At 43.5% G+C, this 26099-nt stretch overlaps 1 protein-coding gene across 5 annotated transcripts in view; it reads right to left on the reverse strand.

The window, feature by feature from the left end:
* The window catches only part of phf14 (PHD finger protein 14), a 360384-nt gene that overhangs the window by 241356 nt on the left and 92929 nt on the right, over positions 1-26099 (reverse strand). For all 5 annotated transcript variants that reach the window (XM_068009622.1, XM_068009587.1, XM_068009597.1 and 2 more), the window contains exon 5: positions 7279-7438. In XM_068009622.1, coding sequence (XP_067865723.1) covers positions 7279-7438 — 160 coding nt within the window. The remainder of the gene's footprint in view (positions 1-7278; positions 7439-26099) is intronic.

A 26099-nucleotide genomic window follows, 5' to 3' on the forward strand; every position in this document is an offset into this window, starting at 1 on the left:
ACCTGAAAGGAGTGTTTGGAGCCTTGGATAGTGAGGAGGGAGGAGGTTAAAAGGTCAGATATTACACTTCCTGCGATTGCATGGGGATGTGCCGTGGGAAGGGGTGGAGGTGTTGGTGGTAATGGAGGAGTCGACCAGGGTGTTATGGAGGGAACAATCCCTTCGGAATGCTGACAGGGGAGGGGAAGATGCGTTTGGTGGTCGCATCACGCTAGAGGCGGTGGAAATGGTGGATGATGATCCTTTGGATGTGGAGGCTGGTGAGTTGGAAAGTGAGGACAGGGGGATCCCTGTCACGGTTCTGGAAGGAAGGGGAAGAGTTGAGAGCAGAAGTGCGGGAAACGGGTCTGACATTGTTGAGGATCCTCAACCACAGTGGGGGGGGGGGGGGGGGGGGCGGAAATCCTCAGTTGAGGAAAAAGGAAGACATATCAGAAGCGCTGTTGAGGAAAGTTGTATCATCAGAGCAGATGTATCGGAGATGGAGAATGGAATGGAGTCCTTGCAGGAAGGAGGGTTACGAGGAAGTGTATTCAAGGTAGCTGTGGGAGTCGGTGGGCTTATAATGAATATTAACAGAAAGTCTATCCCCAGAGATGGAGACAGAGAAGTCGAGGAAGGGAAGGGAAGTGTTGAAGATGGACCATGTAAAGGTGAGAGAAGGGTGGAAATTGGAAGCAAAGTTGATAAAGTTTTCAAGTTTGGGACAGGAGCAGGAAACCGCACCAATACACTCATCAACGTACCAGAAAAAGAGTTGGGGAGAGGGCCTGAGTAGGACTGGAACAAGGAATGTTCGACATACCCCACAAAAAGACAGGCATAACTCGGACTCGTGTGGGTACTCATAGCATCTCCTTTTATTTGAAGGTGGTAAGTGGAGTTGAATGAGAAGTTGTTCAATGCAAGAACAAGTTCAGCCAGGCGGAGGAGGGTGGTGGTGGATGGGGACTGGTTAGGCATCTGTTCAAGGAAGAAGCGGAGAGCACTCAGTCTGTCCTGGTGGGGGAAGGAGGTGCAGAGAGATCGGACGCCAATGGTGAAGAGGCGGCGGTTAGGGCCAGGAAACTGGAAATTGTCAAAATGACGTAGGGCATCAGAAGAGTCATGGATGTAGGTGGGAAGAGACTGGACCAGAGGAGAAAAGATAGAGTCAAGATAGGAAGAAATAAGTTCAGTGGGCCAGGAACAGGCTGAAACGACGGGTCTCCCAGGACAGTCCTGTTTGTAGATTTTAGGAAGGAGGTAGAAGCGGGCTGTCCAGGGTTGTGGGACTATGAGGTTGGAAGCTGTAGAGGAAAGATCTCCGGAGGAGATGAGGTTCGTCACAGTCCTGTGGACAGTAGCTTGATGTTCAGTGGTGAGGTCATAGTCCAGGGGGAGGTAGACATCGTGATCAAACCTGCTGTCAAGGGCGGTGCTGTTGTTGTCTGGCATACCGACCTCTACCTTGCAGAGGCTGAGCACCAACTCTCAGACACTTCTTCCTACCTCCCCCCGGACCAGAACCCTCAAATAAGAATTTGCAAGAGGTGATTCTACTAGAGGATTTTAAAAATAGCCTTCCCATCAGATTCAAACTGAAGAACAAAGGATTACAAGGGTGAGGGACGCTGCTGTAATGGCAGATGATTATGAGCTTACGCATAAACCCTTTTATCAAGGAAGACCCTTCCCTAATCATCTCCAGAGGTCCAGGAAGGACAGAAAGTGGAATAGTGACAGAAGATGGGGTGGTAGTGAAAGGCAAAATAAGAGTGAACGCAGGAGGCCCTCCACAAGTCAGGAAAGAAAATGCAGAGAGCAGGAATGATTTCCTATTATAGTGTTTCTATTATAGTAAAGCAGGGCATGTGAAAGCCAACTGCTGGAAATTAAAGAGGATGTCAGTGAGTTTTGTTGGGATTCACAAGCCAGTCAAAAAGAGGGTGCCCTAACAAATGGCAAGGCGGACCAGACCGTGGCCCTAACCACCCTAGGAATACCATGGGTGCGGATGAAACATAAAAAATTCCTGAGGGTTACAGGATTTTGTCTCATAGGGAAAGGTGTCCCCGTACCCTCTAATGACACGAGCAAGTCTGTTGTCCAGCTCAGGGATACAGGGGCCACCTAATCCTTAATGCCGGATAAAGGAATGATCTTCCCACCAGAGAGCTCAGAAAATGCAAAGGTTTGGTGCAAGACATTAAAGGTGGGTACAAACCCCGTACCCTTATATTGAGTCCACTAAAAGTGCAACTTAATCTCTGGACCGGTTACAGTAGGGATTGTCCCTACTCTGCCTCTGGCTGGAATAGATTTGCTATTAGACAATAATTTGGCTGGAGGTAGAGTGACCGCCTCCCCGGTAGTTTTAGACCAGCCAAATAAGGCCAAAGAAACGGAACAGTCACAGGAGGAAGATGCTAGAACCTTCCTTGACTGTGTAGTAACCAGGTCCATGGCTAAGCGAGCTCCGCTAGAGACAGCTGAGCCAGTAACTGAACCAGATGACCCAGAAGATCTGGCTGGCTGAAACCTTTTCGGAGATTTAGGAGAGAAGGAGTGTACAGTAGATCCTCCCCGATTGAAGCTCAGCAAGCAGACCCTGATTTAAAAACAATAGTCCAGCCCACCTGTTCTGAGACAGAGACAGTAAGAGTGCCTGAATGCTATTACTTTAAAAATGGGGTAGTGATGAGGAAATTAAGCCTCCGCAGTGGCCTGCAGAGGAGGAATAGACACCAAATTTTAGTTACCCTCCCCCCCAAATATCGTAGGGAAATCTTGAAGACTGTCCATGAAATCCCAATGGCTGGGCATGTGGGCATCCAAAAGACCCAGGTCTGGATAAGCCAGGACTTTTATTAGCCTCATCTCCACAAAGACGCGGTTGGATTTTGTAGGACCTGCAATCAAGCCTGCTCCACTAATACCCATTCCTGCTTTCAAAGAAGCCTTCAGCAGAGTTCTGGTAGATTGTGTGGGACCTTTACCCAAAACTAGGACAGGTTTCCTAAACCTCCTAAAAATTATGGATCTGACCATCTGAATCCCAGAAGCCACACCCTTAAGAAAAATTACAGCCAAAGCCGTGGTCGAGGGGTTGACTCAGTTTCTCACCCACCACAGACTGCCCAAAGAAATCTAATCAGATCAAGGATTGAACTTCATGTCCCAGGTACTCCAAAGAGGTCATGCATAGCCTTGGCATCAAACAGCTAAAATCCACAGCATATCACCCACAATCACATGGGGCTCTGGAATGGTACCACCAAACCCTGAAAACCTTGGTGAAAGCCTACTGCTTTGAGTACCCCCACGATTGGGATAAAGGGTTAGCTTTTCTTCTGCTCACCACCAGAGATTCGCCCAATGAATCAACAGGCTTCAGTGCACTTGCATTGATCTATGCGCATGAGGTAAGAGGCCCCCTTAAACTGATCAAAGAAAAATTTCTAGATCAAAGGGAGGAAACCTCATTGTTAAATTACCTAACAGTCTCCCGATTTAAATGTCCATGCCTGAGCATGGCTGTCTGCCTGTCTTTTCATATTTTGCTGAGGCGCTTTTAGGTACTCTTTTGCCACAGCACAGACTTTAAAAAGTCACATGCAAGAAACTGTTAGGTAATTTAACAATGAGGTTTCCTCCCTTTGATCTATAAATTTTTCTCGTGCTGTTGCCATGACAGGGCGACCCGCTGAAAGTGAGATTTAGTGGCCCGTACTATGTGGGAAGATCAGTAAAGTGAATTACCTAATTAAAACCCCAAACGGAGAAAAGAAACAAAGACTGTGCCACATCAATATGTTGAAGAAATAGCACAATCGGGAACCAAACAAAGCAGTGAATGTATGCCAGGTAGTGAGAACAGTGGAGGGTGGAAACAATAGTAAACAGGAGCTAGGGAAAGAAGGGAACCCAGAAAGTTCTCAGATTGAAACCCCTACTGTGAAATTGGACAACACAGAAATCTTCAGGAAACTAGAGACAGCAGCAAAGAAAGGACCAAAAACATTGCTAAGAGAGTTTGAGGAAATTTGTAGGGACAAACCAGATTGTACCTCTTTAACCATTCACAATGTAGATGTAGGAGAGACACGATCTATAAAATAAAACCCATATTGACTGATCCCCCGATAAATTGGCTCAAGTCCAAGAAGAAATCTAGTATATGCTAGACCATGACCTATTCGAACCCAATCAAAGCAACTGGAGTTCACCCATTGTACTAGTCCCCAGGCCTGAGGGATCAAAAAAGAGTCTCTGCATTGACTACTGCAAAGTTAATGCAGTAACTCAAACAGATTCATACCCGATCCCCCACATTGAAGACTGCATTGACAGAGTAGGCAACTCCGCCTACATCACTTATTAAAAGGATACTGGCAAGTCCCCATGACCACCCAAGCTGTAGATATTTTGACTCTTATAACACCCAATGGCTTATTCCAATGTAAAGTCATGCCATTCAGTTTAAATAATGTCCTAGCAACATTTTGGAGATTGATAAATCATGTGCTGGCTGGTTTAAACAACTATGTCATCTACCCAGATGACCCATTGGTCCATAGTGACACCTGGGAAGACTGCCTAAACTATTTAAAAGCACTATTTAAGCGTTTACAAAACGCTAATCTAGTGGCCAATTTAGTTAAATGCGAATTCGCTAAGACCAAAGTGACCTTATTTAGGACATTTTGTAGGACAAGGTTGAGTATTGCCAAGGGCAGCAAAAGTACAAGCCCCAATAGATTTACCCATTCTCAAGACCGAGAGAAATATTGCGATTCCTGGGGATGTGTGGTTCTACAGAAAATATGTTCCCAACTTCATCACCCTAGCTGCTCCCTTAACCAACCTATTAAAACAAATGTTAAGATAGCATGGTCAGAACAATGCCAGGTGGCTTTTGGAAAGTTCAAGGTGATTTTAACAAATGAACTCATATTGGCAGCCCCAAATTTTAATAGATTCTTTAAGGTGCCTTTGATGCTAGCAATGTAGGAGTAGGAGCAGTATTACTCCAGAAAGATGACTCAGGCATCAAGAGGCCAATTGTCTGTTTTTTCCAAAAAAATAAACAAACATCAGCATAAATACTCCATCATCAAAAAGGAGGCATTGGAACTTTTGTTAGCCTATCAACATTTTGAAGTCTATGTTAATAACGGACACAGGGAAATTCTGACATACACCGACTACAATCCACTAACCTTCTTAGAGAAATTCAAAGTTAACAACGCCAGGCTGTTCAGATGGAGTTTACTCCTTCAGTCATTTAGCTTGAAAAATCACACACATAACATGAAAAACAATGTCACTCTAGAATTTAAATAATGCGCCATCAGTAAATTCTGGAAGGGTAGTGACATTAAATCTGAAGAATGCATGCAAGGATTGAGTGTAGATGTGTACTATCGTGTGTTTTTATTTTTCTTTCTTTGTAAAAAAAAACAAAAAGAAATGAAATACCAAGTAATTTAATTTTTTCCTTTTTTGCGGGAAGGTGTCACACATACGCAAGGAGCAATTATGAACTATAAAAATGAACTGAGGAATTGAACTCCAAAATGGACACTTTCATATCAAGACAAAATAGAGTAAGAGGTGAACTGACCTCTCCTGTACAGCGAACACACATGGTGACTGCTGGAACTGAACCAGACGTCATGTCTGGTCATGTGTTGAAGAAAACATCAGAAATGCTAATGGCCCATTTCATGTTAATGGCTACATTTTTCAACCAGTTGGACTAACAATGACTTTGCAGACATACGGCTGGATTTTATGGCCTCCATCATCCACCCCACCACCACCACCACCACCACCGCCCCCCCACCCCACCCCCAAGATAAGGTCGAAGGCAGGGGCCCACAGAATTGCGACAGGAGGTGGGAGGCAGACAGCTCGTCGCCAAGCGACTTTGTCAGGGGCGGGATTAGCTGACGACGGCCTTTGGGCAGAAAGGCCGATTGAGGCCGTTAAGTGACCTATTAATGCGCCCAGCGCTGCCAATACTGCTCAGCTACCGGCCCCATGATTTTCTGACAGTTCCTGGAGGCGGGATCAACATCTTTAAAAGGGACAGGGATCACGGCGCAGGCCACTTAAGTGCCAGAACAACTCAAGATTGCGCCGGGGGGCTCGAAAAGGTCGAGGTTGGGCTCCCACTGTCTTTTCAGCCTGCCGCCAGGAGCCCTGCTGGCCCCAGAAAATTCAGCCCATAGTCTCCAGCCTCAAACTCAAGATAATAATTGCGAAAAAGTATCACTTTATCAACATGGTATAGAAGTCAGCAACATCCAAATCCATTGCCTAACAATGGTCATACCATCAAACCATTTATGAAAACACAATGAGAGAGAAACCTTGGTCGCCTGACAGAACCAAGTCCCTGATAAGGAGGTTTTAATAAGACACACTGCTGAGCCAGAAAGACAGAAGCCAGGAGGCGGCAAGAGATCCATTCCAGCAAGGAAGACCCTGCTCGAATACCATTTTAAAACTATCTTGAGGCAGAGAAGAAAGGTGATCTTGGAAACTCCCGACCTGAGAAATTGTAGCAGAATTTTTTGCCATCAGTCTGTGACTGAGATTTAATCAAAGATGCAGCAAAGCATCCGTCCACCTGAAAATTTCCAAGTTTGACTTCAGTGAACTAGGAAAAGAAAAACCAGGCCTGCACCATTTAAATTTTCCTCCCAGGAAAACAAAGGTTTCACAATGAACTCTTTTTAGAAATACCAGACTTACGTACATGCTATCCTTTAATCTCCATCTGTTCTTGTGTGTGCGCCCATGTGAGTGGGTGAAGTTGTGAATTTTCAGGTTTTGGTTCATAAACATTTATCTTTCTATAAACCTATGAGAAAACCTGTCATTCGTCAAAGGTTAAACATAATTCTAATCAAAACACTGTCTGCAGTCAGCTGAGAGATGATTAAGGGAAACCACTCCTATCATCGTAACAGCATCATGTCTGTAATAGTAAGGTGAATGCATTTTGTAAGGTAAATGCAAAACAGTTGCAAACAGCGGGCAATATGTGATCAGATATCATGAATTCAGACGTCACAGGAATAAACTTCCAGAAATATGTCCAACCATAGTTGTCAGCCCTAATGCAAATGCATGACTAGTGGGGTACTCTTCCACTCTGGGCATTACAAACTACGATACTGCTTAAGCTGACATTCCAAGAACCACATGCAATCAGCCTGTCAACAACTCCACAGGACTTAAAATAGTCATTTTTCTTTTATTGAAGAAATAAATACTCGCGAAACAAACCTTCCAGCATCTGTCTCTTTAAAAATTCCATCCACATTGGGGCACAACTCACAACTGGGTGTCGATCCACATTTGCATGCATCACAGAACCAGGGTTCTGTAGAGTTTTCAGAGGCAGAACTCATAATGGAGTCACTTTCTCCATCAACACCATAGCAACCTGCCGAAAAAGAGAACAAATCCGGTGAGATACCAAAACTTCACCTCAAGAATTTGCCTCATGTGCCATTACACCAGGTGAACGTTATACACAATTCACAGCACTGTCTGGAGATTGTTTTCTAAATTACAAGCACAAACATCTTCAGCCACATGCCTTAAAAAGACTTTAGCTACTTGCATTCTGAAACGGAAGTTATCTCAGAACTAAAGCAAGTACTGATTTTTTAAAAATCCTTTCGAAGATGAATCAAATAAATAGCTCAAAATTTTCCAGGCAACGGACATAAAAATAGCATTTTGTGAGATGTTGTAAATAGCATTTTGTGAGATGTTGTAAAGGCCACTAAATTACAATGACAATTCATGGATCAAAACAAATTATCTGCCTACATAGTTTTTAAAAATCCAACTTGCAAACTGAACTCAGGAAGTCTGTAGAAAATAGGATAATTAATTATTGAACTGGCAACATAGTATGCTCATTTTGCTGTAATAAACTCAAAAAGTTGCATTTCATGGCATTGATCTTTCAAAAGTTTTTACTGAAAATGTGTGTTACAGCACAAGCATCAAAAACTAAACTATATTAGTAGATCTCCCATGACATTGTCGCAGTGGGTCAGAGGATCTGCTATCTCATAATAGGGGTTGCATATGCCATGTCAAAGCCACCGATTTACAGTAACTTTCAAAATCTATTTTGTGAAAATTATATTCTGGGATTTTACTGGCATTCCCAGAATTGAGTTATTCAACAGTCCGTTTTTCTGTAAAAACTGCATGTGTGACCATTTATATACATTTACCCTGCATTTAATTTTACTTTTAAAAAAAAACACAGCAAGATTGCATTCAGGATGCATTAGTTAGTGGCAGATATCTTGGCCTGGAGTTTCCATTCAATTGAGCTGGGTTTTCTTCAGTACAATTTAGATGAAAACAGTGCAAAGGATCGCAGTACCATTCTCAATTCCTCAGGTACTGAAGCAATCCATACCTGCTTGTAGAAATAAAAGCAAAATACTGTGGATGCTGGAAATCTGAAATAAAAACAAGAAATGCTGGAAATACTCAGCAGCTCTGGCAGCATCTGTGGAGAGAGAAGCAGAGTTAACGTTTCAGGTCAGTGATCCTTCTTCAGAATTTGCAAATATTATAAATGTAAATGGTTATAAGCAAGTATTCCTGCTTGCAGAAAGACCTGGACAACATTCAGGCTTGGGATGATGAGTGGTAAGTAACATTCACACCATACACGTGCCAGATGATGATCATCTCCAAAAAGAGAATCTAACCATCTCCTGTTGGCATTCAACAGCATTATCATCATTGAATTCCCCACCATCAACATCTTGGGGGCAGGGGGGGTGGGTTACCACTGACCAAAAACTTATACTGTGGCTACAAAAGCAGGTCAGGAGCAGGGAATTCTGCATCGAGTAACTGATTCCCCAAAGCCTAACCACCTCTACAAGACAAAAGTCAAGAGTGCAATGAAATACTCTGCACTTGTCTAGAGAAGTGCAGCGCCAAACACTCTAGAAGCTCAACACCATCCAGGACAAAGCAGCCCGCCTGATTTGCACCCCATCCACCATCCATGCAGAGGCAGCAGTTTCTACTATCTACAAAGTGCACTGCAGCAACTCACCAAGGCTCCTTTGACAGTATCTTCCAAACCTACGACTTCTACCACCTAGAAGAACAAGGGCAGCAAGCACATGGGAACATCACCAGCTAAAAGTTCCAAGTCACACACCATCTTGACTTGGAACTATATCATTGTTACTGGGTCAAAGTCCTGGAACTCCCTTCCTAACATCACTATGGGTGTACCTACACCACATGAACTACAGCGGTTCATGGCAGTGGCTCATCACCACCTTCTCATGAGCTATTAGGGTTGGGTCACACATGCTGGCCTTGCTAGTGATGCTCACTTCCTGTGAATGAATAAATAAAAGCTCTCTGTTCTAAATTGATTACTATTAAATCATGACTATTCCTTCTGCATTCTTCCAGCTACTTTACTGTTTTAATTTTATTAATGTTATTCCCGTCTTGACATCAGCAACTGGGCAATTACTAGAAAAAAATAAATTAGTGTTTGAAAAACAGATTACAGTACTTGTGATAAAGTTTATTTTAATAACACATGGCTCAATGTAAAAAACACATATACAAGGGTGGAAGTGCATGTCTACACACCAGTTTCAATCAAGGTGACAACTGTAAAACCATTAAAAGTATGTTATCTCGATGCATGGTTTAAATGTGGTACATTTGAAGTCACATTGCACTCAAGTATAGAAATAGAAAGATTTAGATAGGTGGGTAAAGTTGGGATGAATTGAACACTGTATATTCTCACTTCATAGCGAACAAAATTAAGCTTAAATTCAATGATCAGTGGATGCGAGTGGTGTAAAATAGCAGCTGGCATTTCTCTTTTCATGTACTTAATAATGTTTGAGCTAAGGTATGAAGAGGGAAAGATGTTGTGGCAGTGAAAAAAAAACTGACTTGCTCCAGGAGGCATTGGTTCTAGGCAGGGATAGACAACAACATCAGAAAATCACACAATTGTTACAGTGCAGAAGGAGGCCATTCAGCCCATCATGTCCGCACTGGCTCGCTGAAAGAGCAACTCCCTCAGTTCCATTCCTCTGCCTTCTCCCCATAACCCTGCATTCTTCCTTTTCATATAACTGTCTAATTCCCTTTTGAACGCTTCAATTGAACCTGCCTCCACCATGTTCTCAGGCAGTGCATTCCAGACCTCAACCACTCGCTGCGTGAAAGAGATTTTCCTCATCTCACTTTTGCTTCTCTTACCAAATACTTTAAATCTGTGCTGTCTCGTTCTCGATCCTTTCACAAGTGGGAACAGTTGTTCCCTACCTACTCTGTCCAGACCCCTCATGATTTTGAATACCTCTACCAAATCACCTCTCAGCCTTCTCTGCTCCAAGGAAAACAGTCCTAACTTCTCCAATCTATCTTCATAACTGAAATTCCTCATCCCTGGAACCATGCTTGTGAATCTTTTCTGTACTCACTCCAATGCCCTCACACGTCTTTCCTCAAGTGCAGCGCCCAGAATTGGACGCAATACTTCAGCTGAGGCCGAACTAGTGTCTTATACAAGTTCAACATAACTTCCTTGTTCTTGTACTCTATGCCCCTTAATAAAGCCCAGGATACTGTATGCTTTATTAACCGCTCTCTGAACCTGTCCTGCCACCTTCAATGACTTATGCACATATACACCTAGGTCCCTCTGCTCCTGCACCCCCTTTAGAATTGTACCCTTTATTCGATATTGTCTCTCCATGTACTTCCTACCAAAATGAATCACTTCACTTTTCTCTGCAATGAACGTCATCTGCCACCTGTCTGCCCATTCCACCAACTTGTCTATGTCCTTTTGAAGTTCTACACTATCATTCTCACAGTTCACAAAGCTTCCAAGTTTCATATCATCTGCAAACTTTGAAATTGAGCCCTGTACACCTAGGTCTAGGTCATTAATATATACCAGGAAAAGCAAGGGTCCCAACACTGATCCCTGGGGAAATGCATTACAAACCTTCCTCCAGCCCAAAAAACATCCATTAACCACTATTCTTTGATTCCTGTCACTCAGTCAATTTTGTATCCATGTTGCTACAGTCCCTTTTATTCCATGAGCTATAAGTTTGCTCACAAGTCTGTTGTGTGGCACTGTATCAAACGCCTTTTGAAAGTCCATGTACACCACATCAATTCTCTCTGTTACCTCTTCAAAAACTCCAGCAAGTTAGTTAAACATGATTTTCCCTTAAGAAATCCATGCTGGATTTCCTTAATTAACTCGCATTTGTCCATGTGACTATTGATTTTGTTCTGAATTATTTTTTCTAGAAGTTTTCCCACCACCGAAGTTAAACTGATTGGCCTGTACTTGCTGGGCTTATCTTTACACTCTTTTTTGAACAAGGGTGTAATGTTTGCAATTTTCCAGTCTTCTGGCACCACCCGAGTCGAAGGAAGATTGAAAAATTCTGGCCAGTGCTTCTGCGATTTTGACCCTCACTTCCCTCAGTATCCTTGGATGCAACTAATCTGGTCCTGGTGTTTTATCCACTTAACTACAGACAGCCTATCTAATACTTCCTCTTAATCAATTTGAAACCCTTCTAATGTCTGACTTACCTCCTCTTTCAACATTGCCTGGGTTGCATCTTCTTCCTTGGTAAAGACAGATGCAAAGTATTCATTTAATACCTCAGCTATGCCCTCTGCCTCCATGTGTAAATCTATTCCCTACTCTCGTGCTATCTATCTCCCCCAGTATTCTGTGCACCTTGGTATTCCTCTGTCATACTTGTTCCTGGTTCCCACACCCCAGACAAGTTATCAGTTTTGCTTCCCTCCCTCTCAGGTTCACAGCCCCCTGACAATTTAGTTTAAACCCTCCCCAACAGTACTAGCAAACCTCCCTGCGAGGATATTTGTCCCAGTCCTACTAAGATGCAACCCGTCAATCTTGTACAGGTCCCACCTGCCCGAGAATCCATTCCAATGTCTCAGAAATCTGATGCCCTCCCTCCTATACCAGCTTTCCAGCCACATGTTCAATCGCTCAATTGTCCTATTCCTATGCTCAGTTGCACATGGGACTGGGAGTAATCCTGAGATTACTGCTTTTGAGGTCCTGCTTTTTACCATAGAACCATAGAAAAATTACAGCACAGAAGGAGGCCTTTCAGCCCATCTCCTTCCTAGCTCCCTAAAGTCTGCTTTCAGGGCTTCATCCCCTTTCTTACCAATGTGGACCACGACCTATGGCTATTCATCCTCCCCCAGAAGAATGTCCTGCAACCTCTCTGTGACATCCTTGACCCTAGCACCCGGGAGGCAACACACCATCCTGGAGTCACATTTACTGCCGCAGAAGTGCCTGTCTGTTCCCCTAACTAATTAATGCCCTATCACTACTGCTCTTCCACTCCTCTTCCTCCCCTCCAGTGCAGCTGAGTCACCTGTGGTGCCACAAACTTTGCTCTGACTGCACTCCTCTGAGGCACCATCACCCTCACCTGTATCCAAAATGGAAAATCAATTAGCGAGTGAGATCATATCAGGGGACTCCTGCACTACCTGCCTGGTTCTGAGACTGTCTAGAGGTCACCCATTCCCCATCTGCCTGCATGCTCCTAACCTGTGGTGTGACCACCTCGTTAAATGTGCTATCCACTTAGTCTTCCGTCTCATGGATGCACATCAGTGGCTCCAGCTGCGGCTCGAGTTACGAAAACCGCAGCTCAAGCTTCCACAGCCGGTGACACTTCCTGAAGATGTTTAGATTTTAGTTTAGTTTAGAGATACAGCACTGAAACAGGCCCTTCGGCCCACCGAGTCTGTGCCGACCATCAACCACCCATTTATACTAATCCTACACGAATCCCATATTCCAATCACATCCCCACCGGTCCCCATATATTTCCCTACCACCTACCTATACTAGGGGCAATTTATAATGGCCAATTAACCTATCAACCTGCAAGTCTTTGGCATGTGGGAGGAAACTGGAGCACCCGGAGGAAACCCACGCAGACACAGGGAGAACTTGCAAACTCCGCACAGGCAGTACCCAGAATCGAACCCGGGTCCCTGGAGCTGTGAGGCTGCAGTGCTAACCACTGCGCCACATGGTGCGTCCATGACTTCCCACATGCCACAGGCTGTACATTCCACTTGGCAGAGCTGCCCTGCTATACCTTAACTTTACAGTTAAAAGTCGAATAGCTTACCAGGTACTCACCAAACAGCTGCTTCCACTGCACTGAAGGAGGAACCAAATATTGGAGGGTTAAAAAAGTAGGGGAAAAAAAAGTAGAAAACTGGAGCACCTCCTCCCCCTTCACCGAACCCGCCACTCACCAAACTCGAATCTCTACACTCAGCTTGCAATCTGCACCCAGACCTCTGTATTTATACCTTTTGAAGCTGAAACTGCAGCAACCAGATTTGACTGGTGGACTACGTAACTAATCAGCTACTCTGCAGTTGAGCCTGTTAATCCCTGCCTAAGAATTTAAGAAACTTATTTTACTTTCTTAACCCTACTTTAATTTATTAACTCTACTTTATCTAGAGGGTAAATCCCAGTTAAATGACAACTTCAGACCAGACCTTTATAAAGATAACACCACTTAAAATCACACTCGAATCTCCACATTCAGCTCTGTTTGCATATTGCACCATGGACATTTGACAAAATTATTGACTCAGCCATGGACATAGGGGTAATTAATCTATATATAAAGTGCACAGCCAACCTAATGCCATCAAAACAGAATCCAATTTAAAACACATTTCTCACTATAAATAGTTAAGCATACAAACATCAATGGAAATCAACACAACCGTATTAGCTAGCTAGCAAGCAGAACAGTATGCAATGTCAATGTGAATTACTTTTGATGACAGAATAGAGCTTCAGTTTAGTTCATCAGTGTTCCCTTAAATCTAAGTAATCAAAAATAAGCTTCAAGATAGTTATGGAAAAGGATAGGACTGGTCCTCGGGTTGAAGTCTTAAATTGGGGGAAGGCTAATTTCGATGGCATCAGACAGGAACTCTCAAAAGTTGAATGGGAGAGGCAGTTTACAGGTCAAGGGACGTCGGGCAAGTGGAAGAATTTTAAAAGTGAGATAGCAAGAGTTCAGGGCCGGCATGTTCCTGTTAAATGGAAGGGCAAGGCTGGCAGGTTTAGGGAACCTTGGTTGGTGAGGGATATTGAGGGTCTGGTCAGGACAAAGAAAGAGGCATATGTCAGGTATAGGCAGCTTGGATCAAGCGAGTCCCTCGAGGAGTATAGGGGATGCAGGACTACACTTAAGAAGGAAACTAGGAGAGCGAAAAGGGGCCATGAGATTTCCCTGGCAGATAAGATAAAAGAGAATTTTAAAAGATTCTATAAGTATATTTGGAGTAAAAGGGTAGCTAGGGAAAGAGTAGGTCCCCTTAAGGATCAGTGTGGTAATCTACGTGTGGAGCCACAGGAAATGGGTGAGGTCTTAAATGAATACTTCTCATCTGTATTTACCATGGAGGTGGTCATGGAAGCTAATGAGTTCTAGAGAAGGAACAGCGAGAATATCAACATTACAAAAGGAGGTGGTGTTGGAGGTTTTGAAGCGCATTAAGGTGGATAAATCCCCAGGGCCTGGCAGAGATTTCTGTATCATCATTAGCCACGTGTGAGGTACCAGAAGACTGGAGGATAGCTAATGTTGTGCCTTTATTTAAGAAGGGCAGCAGGGATAAGCCAGGGAACTACAGGCCGCTGAGCCTCACGTCAGTGGTGGGAAAGTTATTGGAAGGGATTCGGAGAGACAGGATTTGTATGCATTTGGAAAGGCATGGTCTGATTAGGGATAGTCAGCATGGCTTTGTGCATGAGAAATCATGTCTCACGAATTTGATTGAGTTTTTCAAGGAAGTGACCAAGAGAATTGATGAGGGCAAGGCAATGGACGTTGTCTACATGGACTTTAGCAAAGCCTTTGACAAGGTCCCGCATGGTAGGCTGGTCCAGAAGGTTCGAACACATGGGATCCAGGGTAAGATAGCAAATTGGATACAAAATTGGCTTGGTGATGGGAGGCAGAGGGTGGTAGTGGAGGGTGGTTTTGCAGATTGGAGGCTGGTGACCATTGGTGTGCCGCAGGGATTGGTGCTGGGCCCTCTGTTGTTTGTCATATATATTAATGACTTGGATGTGAATGTAGGGGGCATGATTAGTAAGTCTGCAATGACACCAAAATTGGTGGTATAGTGGACAGTGAAGAAGGTTGTCTAAGGTTACAACAGGATATAGATCAACTGGGAAAGTGGGCAAGGGATTGGCAAATGGAATTTAACGCAGACAAGTGCGAAGCTATGCATTTTGGGAAGTTAAACCAGGGCAGGACATATACAGTGAATGGCAGGGCCCTGGGGAGTGTTGTTGAGCAGAGAGACCTTGGGGTGCAAGTACATAGTTCCCTGAAAGTGGCAACACAGGTAGACAGGGTGGTGAAGAAGGCTTGCCTTCATCGGCTGAGGCATTGAGTACAACAGTTGGGACATCATGTTACAGTCGTACATAACATTGGTTAGACCGCATTTGGAATACTGTGTGCAGTTCTGGTTGAAGCACTACAGGAAAGATGTGATTAAGCTAGAGAGGGTGCAGGAAAGATTCACAAGGATGTTGCCTGGTTTGGAGGGCTCGTGTTATAAAGAGGGATTGGATAGGCTGGGTCTGTTTTCCCTGGAGCGAAGGAGGCTGAGAGGGGACATAATAGAGGTATATAAAATTATGAGAGGCATAGCTAGGGTAGATAGCCAGAGTCTGCTTCCCATGGTAGGGGTGACTAAAACTCGAGGGCATAGATTTAAGGTGAGAGGGAGGTGGTTTAAAGGGGATCCAAGGGGTAAATTTTTCACACAAAGAATAGTGGATATCTGGAGTGAGCTGCCAGAGGAGGTGGTGGAGGCAGGAACAGTAGCAACATTTAAGAGGCATCTGGACAGGCACTTAAATGAGCAAGGCATAGAGGGATATGGAATTAATGCAGGCAGGTGGGATTAGTATAGATAGGCATTATGGTCGGACGCGGTGGGCCGAAGGGCCTGTTTCTATGCTGTACGACTCTATGACCCTAAATTTCAACACTCAGCAACAGAATCCTTGGTTTACTGTTTATAATCATATTTACAATCAATGTTAATCTTTTAAGTTTAGGAAACTTTTATAAACCATGTTTTAAATTTGGTGTGATCATAACTTTAGGAACCTGACAGAAACCACCAAAAGCTTCCATACTTTTGTTTTTAAAACTTCTACCTCATCAGAAAACTCAAATCAGTTTCCATCCTAGTGGATAGGAATGTGCCTAGGTTAACCAGGTCACCAGTAGCTGAGGAATCCCTCAAATTATGGGGAGGTGGGAGAAATAAGGAAAAAGGAGGGAGGAAGGGGGAAAGAGTCTTTGAATCAGCTTAATTAACCAGCAGTTGCACAAGATTGGGATTTAATTTTCAATTTCATAACTTTAATTGCATTATTAGAACACCAAACCATGGCCTGTTTTACTGACTTATACAGATTGGTATAAGGTTTTTTGAAAAATACTTTTCTCTGAAATTCTCTTCAGTAGAGTACAGTTCAATGGGCAATGGTTACTCTTCAGCATGTGATGCAAGAATACAACATTCATGTACGAGCCTTGACAGGCTGCGCAGCCGTCAACACTGAACCAGACCCTGCCCTCACCCAACAACCACATTTGCACACTTCAAGCAGAGGTCATTACATAACTATTAGGAACTCTTGCCAATTTCCTTCACCCAAGGACTTGAACACAACTACTCAGATGAAATTGGCTAACTCTGTGTAGATAGGGAGTTAATTTGGCACCTTCCTGGTCAGTATTGCTAAGACAATAACTTTACTGAGCTTGGTTAACTGTATAGCCTGGATGAATATCTTGTGCACTGTACTGAATACAACAACCTCCCCCTACCCCAAATAAGAAAACAGAAGTTGAATTCCCAGAGTATACCTGTCTCCACTGAAGAGCTTTGTTCAAGTTTTGGCTTTTACTTTGGAGCTTTGTTTTGAATACTGCCACTCAGCGTCGGCCCTGCACTCTGGATTGCGCATCACCTCCCTCTGCCCCGCTCCCAATGGTCAGCGCCCTCAACTGACGGCACCAGTCTTCCCAACTGGTCCTGCCTCCCCCATGCTCCTATTCGACAGAGCTCCACATGCAGGCAAACTGTTTGCGCTTTTGGCGGACGGAAGTGAAACGTTTGCCGACAGGATTCTGGCCCATGGGCCGTATGTTGGACGACCATGTTCTAGGACCTAGCTCGATGCCCCGATGATTCCGATCCTTTATAATTACTTTTGCTCCAGGTTATTTTAAATGTCTTGCTCCAAGCTTTTAAACTTGTGTTTTAAAATAACCTAGCAGCTAGATTAAAGGCTTGGAGCAAGAGATTTAAAATGATCACAGACCTCAAAATTTTTACCACGGACACGCTGCTGACTCCTGGTTCTAGGTTGGGACATGGTTGCACAGGCACTATATGCCCTACGGTATCTCATCTCCGTGGCCATTCTTCACAACAAGCGTAGAAAGCACAAGTCAGCATGTATTTGACTGTATGGGCACAAAGCATCACAGCCAAGCCCAATCCTGACATCCACACAAGTGCACTAACTTCGAGCTGCAGGACAGAAATGATACACAGGAATGCTGACTATTTTCTGCTCACTAATCCAGAGACGCTGAAGGCAACTGTCCTTCATGATTTTGAGTTAGCCTTGTGATTTTGCTGTAGCTACATTAACTTTCACATTTTTCAGTGCTCCTGTCACGTGACATCCTAGGTCTTGCTCCCGTGAATTTTGCAGGCTTTTAATTATATCTGCCATCATCATGAAAAGCAGAGGTAGGAGCTGTGTATGCAGGGTTATCTTCTGATCGCTTGGGTCTCAACTTTAAAAGGTGGTTGCTTTGCACTGCATTTTGGGGAGGATGCAGGATAGCAGAGGTAATGTCAGAGCTGGAGGTCATAGAAACTGTTGTGATTTCAGTGATACCCTTTTGATGTCATATCTTAAATCCACTTCTGGGAGATTAATGCACTATTGCGGAGCAAGGACTGCTGCGTCCAGAACATCTTCAGCAAAGTACGGGCCTCCCACCAGAATACTAAAGACAGTGATAATAAAGGGAGTCTAAGGATATGCAAAGAAAAAAATATTTTGCAGTAGACCCTAATCCAACCATGAGACTCAGATGTGAAAACTAAAATTAAACCGCAACTCAATTCTTCTACAATTAAATATCATCTGATAAAATCATTCTGATCCAACATGATTTAAATATGCAATATTCTAAGAGGTAGAGATCAGTTTTCAGAAAATCCAGAGCGCACAAGATACACAGACACCCAACTCAGAAAAATGAAACATGTAAATTGCTTTTTTTTTTAAAAAAAGCTTTGTATTTGTTGGTGTCCCATTTCTGATACCACTCTCAGAAATGTCAATGTAATTTCCCATGCTTGGGTTTGAAGAGTAGTGGAGAAATAATTACATGCTGCTGGAGGTGATTGGCGATTTTGTATGTTCACTCAGATGCGGGATGTTAACCCTCTGACTCTCTCATACTTGGTACACTTTCCCCATTTGGACACCCATCATCAGTATGAAGCACCTTTGGTAGAAACTAGTCAAGATTCAAAGTAATGCAATGCCATTTTCTATGTCATCATTCTGCAGCTGAAAAAATTCAACTGTGTACCAGAATAGGGGCAATTCTGTATCGTGGAGCCCATGCACTGAAGACAGATTTGCTGACATCACCATAGGATTTTAATAATACCTATATCATTAAAGAAAGCTGACTGCCTTCAGTGAGTTTGAACAATATTCAGACCTGATCTGTTGGGGACTGTGTAATGGAATTAAAATTCATTTAGTTCCTTTCTTATAGCACAGTGATGCAACAGTATATTCAGGTCATTTAATAACACCATCTTACATTATTAACTTCCTGGTCAAGCCCATTTGCTTGTGGTATGTGTGATCACTTTGTGGAACATGAAAATCATGTCTTTCAATACCATCTCCAAGGAAACGAACATAAGTTGCATGTTTTTTTAAAACCCAGGCTTAAAGTCTCAATCTGACAGTGGAAAATGAACAGCACTTTGGTACAGTTGTACTGCAAGTACGTGTTAATATGTTAGCAAGGAGAGTAGAGGAGGGTGGAGAAGAAAAGGTCAGAGCAGGATTTCCAGAAAGGAAATGAAGGGGAGAGAAGGGGGAGAGGTGAGTGTGTGTATGAGAGCGAAAGAGAGCGAGACAGAGACAGAGAGAGAGAGACAGAGAGTGTGTGTGAGTGAGAGTGAGAGTGAGAGTGAGTGAGTGAGGTGAGTGTGAGAGAGAGAGAGAGAGAGAGAAGGAGACACAGAGGGAGGGTGAAAGAGAGACGGTGTGCGAGAGAGAGGGGAAGGTTGAGGGGGAGAAGGGGGAAGAAAGGGAGGGAGGGAGGGAAAGGAAGGAAGGGGGAAGGAGCGATGAGAGAGAGAGAGAGAGAGAGAGAGAGAGAGAGAGAGAGAGAGAGAGAGAGAGTGTGTGTGGACAGGAAACAAGATCAGTAGGAAAGGTTGCATAAAATCTGGGGTTGTGTTGTGCAAATTGCTACTCAGTTAGGAGAGTGGGGGGTGTTGGAAAAGGTAGAAGAATACCTGCTTCGGATGCAGAGAATGATGAGGGGATGGCATTCTTAAAAGATACTCAGGTGAGGGAAAGTTTAATAGACCAAAATGCTACAGAGGAGGAGGAAGGGTGGCTCTACCCATTAAACAATGGGAGATTTTCAAAAGAAGCATTTGGTACAAGACCAGTACATACCCCTAAAAAGGCAAAAGCTCCACTTCTGTAGTTAGACAATCATGGTCAACAAATGAATTAAAACACAATATAAAGCTAAAAGAGGTTTACAACAATGCAAAGAAAAGTGGAATTCCAGTGGACCGGGGATGCTACAAATATCAAAAGGAACACCAAGAAAATATTAAAATAGCAAAATTCTGGAATTCCCTTCCTAACAGCACTGTGGGTGTACCTACACCCCAAGGACTGCAGCTGTTCAAGAAGGCAGCTCACCACCACCTTCTCAAGGCAACTAGGGATGGGCAATAAATGCTGGCCTAGCCAGCGATATCCACATTAAAGAACGATTATAAAAAAAATTAAAGTGCCGAAAAGGATTATGAAAGAAAAATTGCGAGAGCTATCAAGGCTAAAAATGTATGTTCTCAAACATACTTAAAAAGAGTGGTTAAGGGAAATGTAGGCCCATTTAAAGACAGATGCAGGTGAAGGAACGTAATCGACAATTAGGAAATAGCAGAATTGTTAAAGGAGTAATTTGCACACACCTGGATAAAATATCACAGTGCAAGAGAAACTAAAAATAAATTGAAAAGAATCTATTGGATTTAATATAAGTGAAAAGTCATGGAGACTTAAGATAGATAAACCTCCAGGACCTGATGGTTTCCACCCCATGATATTAAAAGAATTAGATGGCGACATTTCAAAGTTGTCTTGATTCAGAAAGTGTAGTATTGGAGAGACATTCGCAATTTTCCAATCCACTAATTAAAAAGGGAGGAAGAAAGAAACCAAGTAACCACAGACCTGTCAGTCTGCCAGTTGTGGGGAAATTAATGATTTTTTTCTGTAGAGACAGACTGGCTGAGCACTTGGATCAGAGTCAGCACAGATTTGTGAAAGGTAAGTCAGGTCTGACTAATTTGAGGAAGTCACCAATATGGTGCATAAGTATCTATGGATGTTACCCATATGGATTCCTAGAAAACACTGACGAGGTCCTACATAAGGGCTTATTAGTAAAAATTAAAGCACACAGAATTGGAGGCAACCTTGAGGTAAGGGTTGGGAGGTAGCATACAAAGAGCAAAGATAAAGGGTACATATTGTGATTGTGAGGATATGATTTTAGTGATGGCCCCAAGGAATCTGTACTGGGGCCTCAGATATTCACTGAAATAACACAAAGTTGGAAAGCATAAAAAGTAAGTAGTGCAGATAGGAGCAGGAAGTTACAAAGGGATATAGATAAATTAAGAGATAGATAAATTAAGAGTGAACAAAACTGGAGTTTCAAAGTAAAATGTGAGGTCATCCACTTTGGATCCAAGAAAGAAAAACTGGAGTATTCTGCAAATGGTGAGAAACCAGAAACTGTGGTGGAACAATATGATAGGATGACCCCAAGCAATCAAAAAGATCTTTAGTTCAAGGGGGCTGGAATACAAAAGGTAGGAAGTTATTCTTCAGTTGTATAAAGCCTTGGTTGGACTCCATCTAATTTACTGTCTTCAATTCTGGGCACCACATATCAAGCAGGGTATATGGCCTTGAAGGGAGTGTCATACAGTTTCACCAGAATGACGCTGGAGTAAAAGAGTTAAATTATGAGGACATAACCATTACTTGTAAATGCTTGAGTATAGAAGATTGATGGGTGATTAATCGAGGTGTTTAAAATGATAAAATGATTTGATAGGGTAGATAAACAGAATCTATTTCCTCTGGTGGGGGGAATCAAGAAAAAGAGGGCATGGTATTAAGTTTAGAGCTAGGCCAGTCAGGAGTGAAATCAGGAAGCAGTTCTTCACACAAAGTTCGGCAGAAAACTGGAACCTTCTTTCCCAAAAGGCTATGCATTTTAGGTCAATTGAAAGATTTTGTTAGGTAAGAGTAGCAATGCATATGGAGCAACTGTGGGTAAATAGAGTTGAGGCACAGGTCAGTCATGATCTAATTTAATGGCTCAAGGAGTTGAATGGTCTACTCTTGTTCCTATGTTATGAAGCAGGAGTCCTGTCCACAAAATGGACTGGATTTTGTGCGGCCCCGTGAGGCAGGATCAGAGGCCAGGGGGGGGGGGGGGGGTGGTGGAGAAGAGAGGGCATGGAGTATTGAGATGGGTGGCAGGGCGGAATGCCCGTCAGCTCCCCGTTGTCCAGCGACTTACTCGGCCTTCCCATCAGAGGCCAATTGAGGCCCCTAAGTGGCCAAATAAGGGCCTCTTCTCACTGCTGCTAGGATCTTACCAGCAGCAGGGGGGCTCCGCCACATGGGGAGGTTGCCTTGGAAGAAAAGGCGCACTCCCTGTGGGCTTGGGGGGTCCCTCCTCCGTGGGCAATTTTTGGCCCATGGAGGACCCCCCAGGACTGCCTCCCCTGGACTGCGAGACCACATCTCAGTCCCCCCTCGTTGGGGCATTCCAGACAGGCCCCAGCGACCCCACCTCATCTACCCCAGCACTGGGCCTGGGTCCGAGGCCTCTGCAGTACCAGCAATGGCCACCATTCCTGGTGGTGCTGCTGATATCGCTGAGCTGCCGACCCTCTGATTGGCTGACAGCTCATGGAGGCAGGATCCCTCTCTTTAAAGGGATGGGGATCCCGCTTCCTGAAACTTTGATTTAAAAAGACCGGAAGATTGCGCAGGATGGGGCGCGAAAAGGCAGAGTCGGGGCTCACCCCACCTTTTCAGCCAGGCACCGGGAGCCCAACCTCCAGAACAAAATCTACCTGAGATAGAAAGCATCCTTTCAAATATGTCCTATGGGGGTTGGTGGGCATGCATCCACAAATGTTAAGACTAGCATCCACAAATGTTAAGACTAGAGGACAGAGGATGCAAAAAGCCTCTCTTTTTTTGCAAGGTGTTGTAAGGATACAGGTTGTGATACAAGTTGACCAAATTTAAAACTGACCAAATTTACCAACATACTTGAGAAAGCGGATAACAGTGCTGAGGAAAAAAAAAATCTGGAAAAAAAACTTGCTGAGCTGCAGTAGCTTAATGAAATCAGACAGTGCTATCAGGAAGGAACAAAGCTGTGTCAGTCGAGAGGAGACATCTGTATCAGAAATAATGAGGAAACAGACCTTGAGGGTTCTGCAAAAATAAACTCTTTTGCAAACATTCTTATCTGGAAGTTTACCAATTCAACGGTTGAGACTTGTTTAAGCTATCCAACCAATCCATGACCTCGAATGTTATAACAACTGGTCAAGAACGCCCACCATGATCTCCGCATAATGGAAATTTACTGAAGGAAGTTGAAGAAAGATGGTCAATGTTGGGGCAGACTTGAACTCTATGGTTTAAACAAAGAACTCAACATACCATTGGACATTATGGCCTGAGACAAATGTCAAGAGGACATTAGGGCCCTGTCAGTGTAATGTCCTGTTCACCAGTAAAAGAAAGGTAGAAAATAAATTGTTCAAGGAACCTTGTTGCTGCAGTCGTAGGGAAGAGTGACCTAATCAGGGAGACTACAATCAACATGAAGTGACCTCTTGCGGGTGATTGTATGTATTTTCTTTTGCTCCATATTTCAAACAATTCATTGTAAGTGCTAAACTGTCCAAAGTAGAGCAGAGGCAATGCATTGTGTGATTTTGATATCTGGATGAAAGCTTTGAATATGTTCTATTATTCTCATAATTCTCAGATTGAAGGCAAAGTGAATAAACTCAAGTCTTAAGGGGGGGTGGCAGGGTTGGTCCCAGCTACAGAAATATTGCTTGGCGAGCATATACAAAAAGCTGATGTGGGCCATCGGCACAAGCTCAGGATGGCCATCAGACAGAAGCAGCATAATTGTAAGAAGTGCAGTATGGCTGTATGACAGAGATGTGGGTGCAGAATTTAGCCCCAGAATGAGGAGATCCAGCACAGCTACTGGGAGAAGTACAGAGGGGCTGGAGGGGTCAAGTTCAACAGGGACACCTGTGGAATACTGAGATGGGCTATTGGGCTAGAATTTGGAAAGGCCAATGAACAATGGGAGGTGCATCAGGAAAAATGTGACAAGGTTTTTGGGATAAAGCTTGGTCCAGGGCCATAATTAAGCCATGTTGATCAGAAAAGTTGGACAAGTGGCGCTCATAAATTTGTGGGCTGCATGGACAGCCGGGGACAAAATAAAACACAACTTTTGTCACCTTTGCTATGATGTATGCCTTTCTCCAGCAAATTTGTTGAAGCAGTGCCACCCAGTGGTGAATTTTAAGAATTTCCATGCAATTTCAAATAACCAAATTAGAAATAGTTGACTGATGGCCGTGCAACATAGGTGTAACACATAATTGGGCAAGTTTCTAATGATGTACAAAATGGATTTTTCTGTGCAACACCTGCCCAGTAAGACAATATGCTGTAAGTAAAGGATGTCTTAGAGATAAAGTAGTTTACAACCTTTTTAAATTTTTGGTTGCCGAATACAAAAGTTGTAACAGTTTGCCAGCGATGCCCACATTCCATGAACCAAGACAAATCCAGCAACATACTAATCCTACTACAACTACTACTTCTTTGACTCCACTCACTTCCTCCAAATAAAAGGCGTGGTTATGGGAACCTGGTATGGATTCCAGCTATGGCTTCCTTTTTGTGGGATGTGTAGAACATTCTATGTTCCTGTCCTACTCAGTTCCCCACCCTCACCTCTTATTCCAGTTCCTCCAACTCCAATTACTCTAAAGACTTTATCCCATTCTCCCAGTTTCTCAGTCTCTATTGCATCTGTTCTGACAATGCCAACTTCCATATCAGTGCTTCCAATATGTCTTCCTTTTCCCTTAACTGAGGCTTCCCCTCCACCGAAGTTGACAGGGCCCTCCACTGTGCCCATTTCATTTCCCCTACTTCTGCTCTCACACCTTCCCTTACCTCCCAGAACGATAATAGGGTTTTTCCTACCTTCACCTTCCACCCCACCAGCATCCACATTCAACGGATCATCCTCTGGCAACTCCAGGGTGATACCACCAAACACATCTTCTCTCCCCAGCATTCCAAAGAAACAGTTCCCTCCATATACACCCTGGTCCACTACTCAATCACCAACTCCCCCTCCCCTTCCATGCAAGCTCAGGAGATGCAACACTTGCCCTTTTACCTCCCCCCACTTCCCACAGTCCAGGGTCCCAAACACTCCTGCCAGGTAAAAGAGACTTACTTGTACTTTTTTCCATTTAGTATAGCATATGCGCTGCTCATAGTGTGGTCTCTTCTACACTGGGAAGAGCAAACACAGATTGGGTGACAGCTTTGCAGAACACCTCCATTCAGTCCACAAGAGTAAACCTGAGTTCTGGTCACCTGTCATTTTAATTCTCCATCCCATCCCAATCTTTCTGCCCTTGGCCCCCTACACCGTTCCAATGAAGCTCAATGTAAGCTTGAGGAACAGCATCTTATCTTTTAATAACATATTTTACAATCTTCAGGACTCAACGTTGAGTTCCTGTTCCTATTATTTTTTCCCAGACGGCAGCTGTTGGTGATGATTATGCAATTTCCATTTACACCTCCTCCAGGCCCGTCTTTTGTTTCTTTATTTGTCCTATTACCATCTATTGTTGCTTGGCACCATCATCCCTTTTGTCATTTAATCTCTCCTGTCTTCTAGCCTATCACAAACAATTTCTTTTGTTCTTCACCGCCGCCCCCCACCCGCACCCCCTCCCCCGGACCTCTGTACTAGCTTAAAACCGGTTATATCTATAACTTTTACCAGTTCTGACTAAAGGTCATCAACCCGAAATGTTAATTGCTTCTCTCTCCACAGGTACTGGCTGACCTGCTGGGCATTTAATTTCAAATTTATAGCTCCACAGTTTTTTTTATATCAGCAACATAGTACCCACAGCGATGTCACACGTAATAGGGTATATGCCAAAGATTATTACTGAGACAATCAGTATGTCAAGATTACAGAGATCACAATTGGTGGCACTCTATTACAGGGCAATTACACAATCTTTGAATGATAACACATCACCCCAAAAACAAATTAATGCTAAAACAGTGTTCTCCACAAAAAAATCTTTACTGAATATTGGAAAAATAAGTAATTCAATAGTAACAATTGTAAATTTAATGAACAGTTATGTTGGCTAATATTATTGTCATTAATCACCTACAAAGACAGTTCATCTCGAGTCGTAAAGTCAAGATTACAAATATTTCATTACTGCATGAATTTGCACATGAT

This window comes from Heterodontus francisci, chromosome 2 (assembly GCF_036365525.1).
Source record: "Heterodontus francisci isolate sHetFra1 chromosome 2, sHetFra1.hap1, whole genome shotgun sequence".
Lineage (NCBI taxonomy): Eukaryota > Metazoa > Chordata > Chondrichthyes > Heterodontiformes > Heterodontidae > Heterodontus > Heterodontus francisci.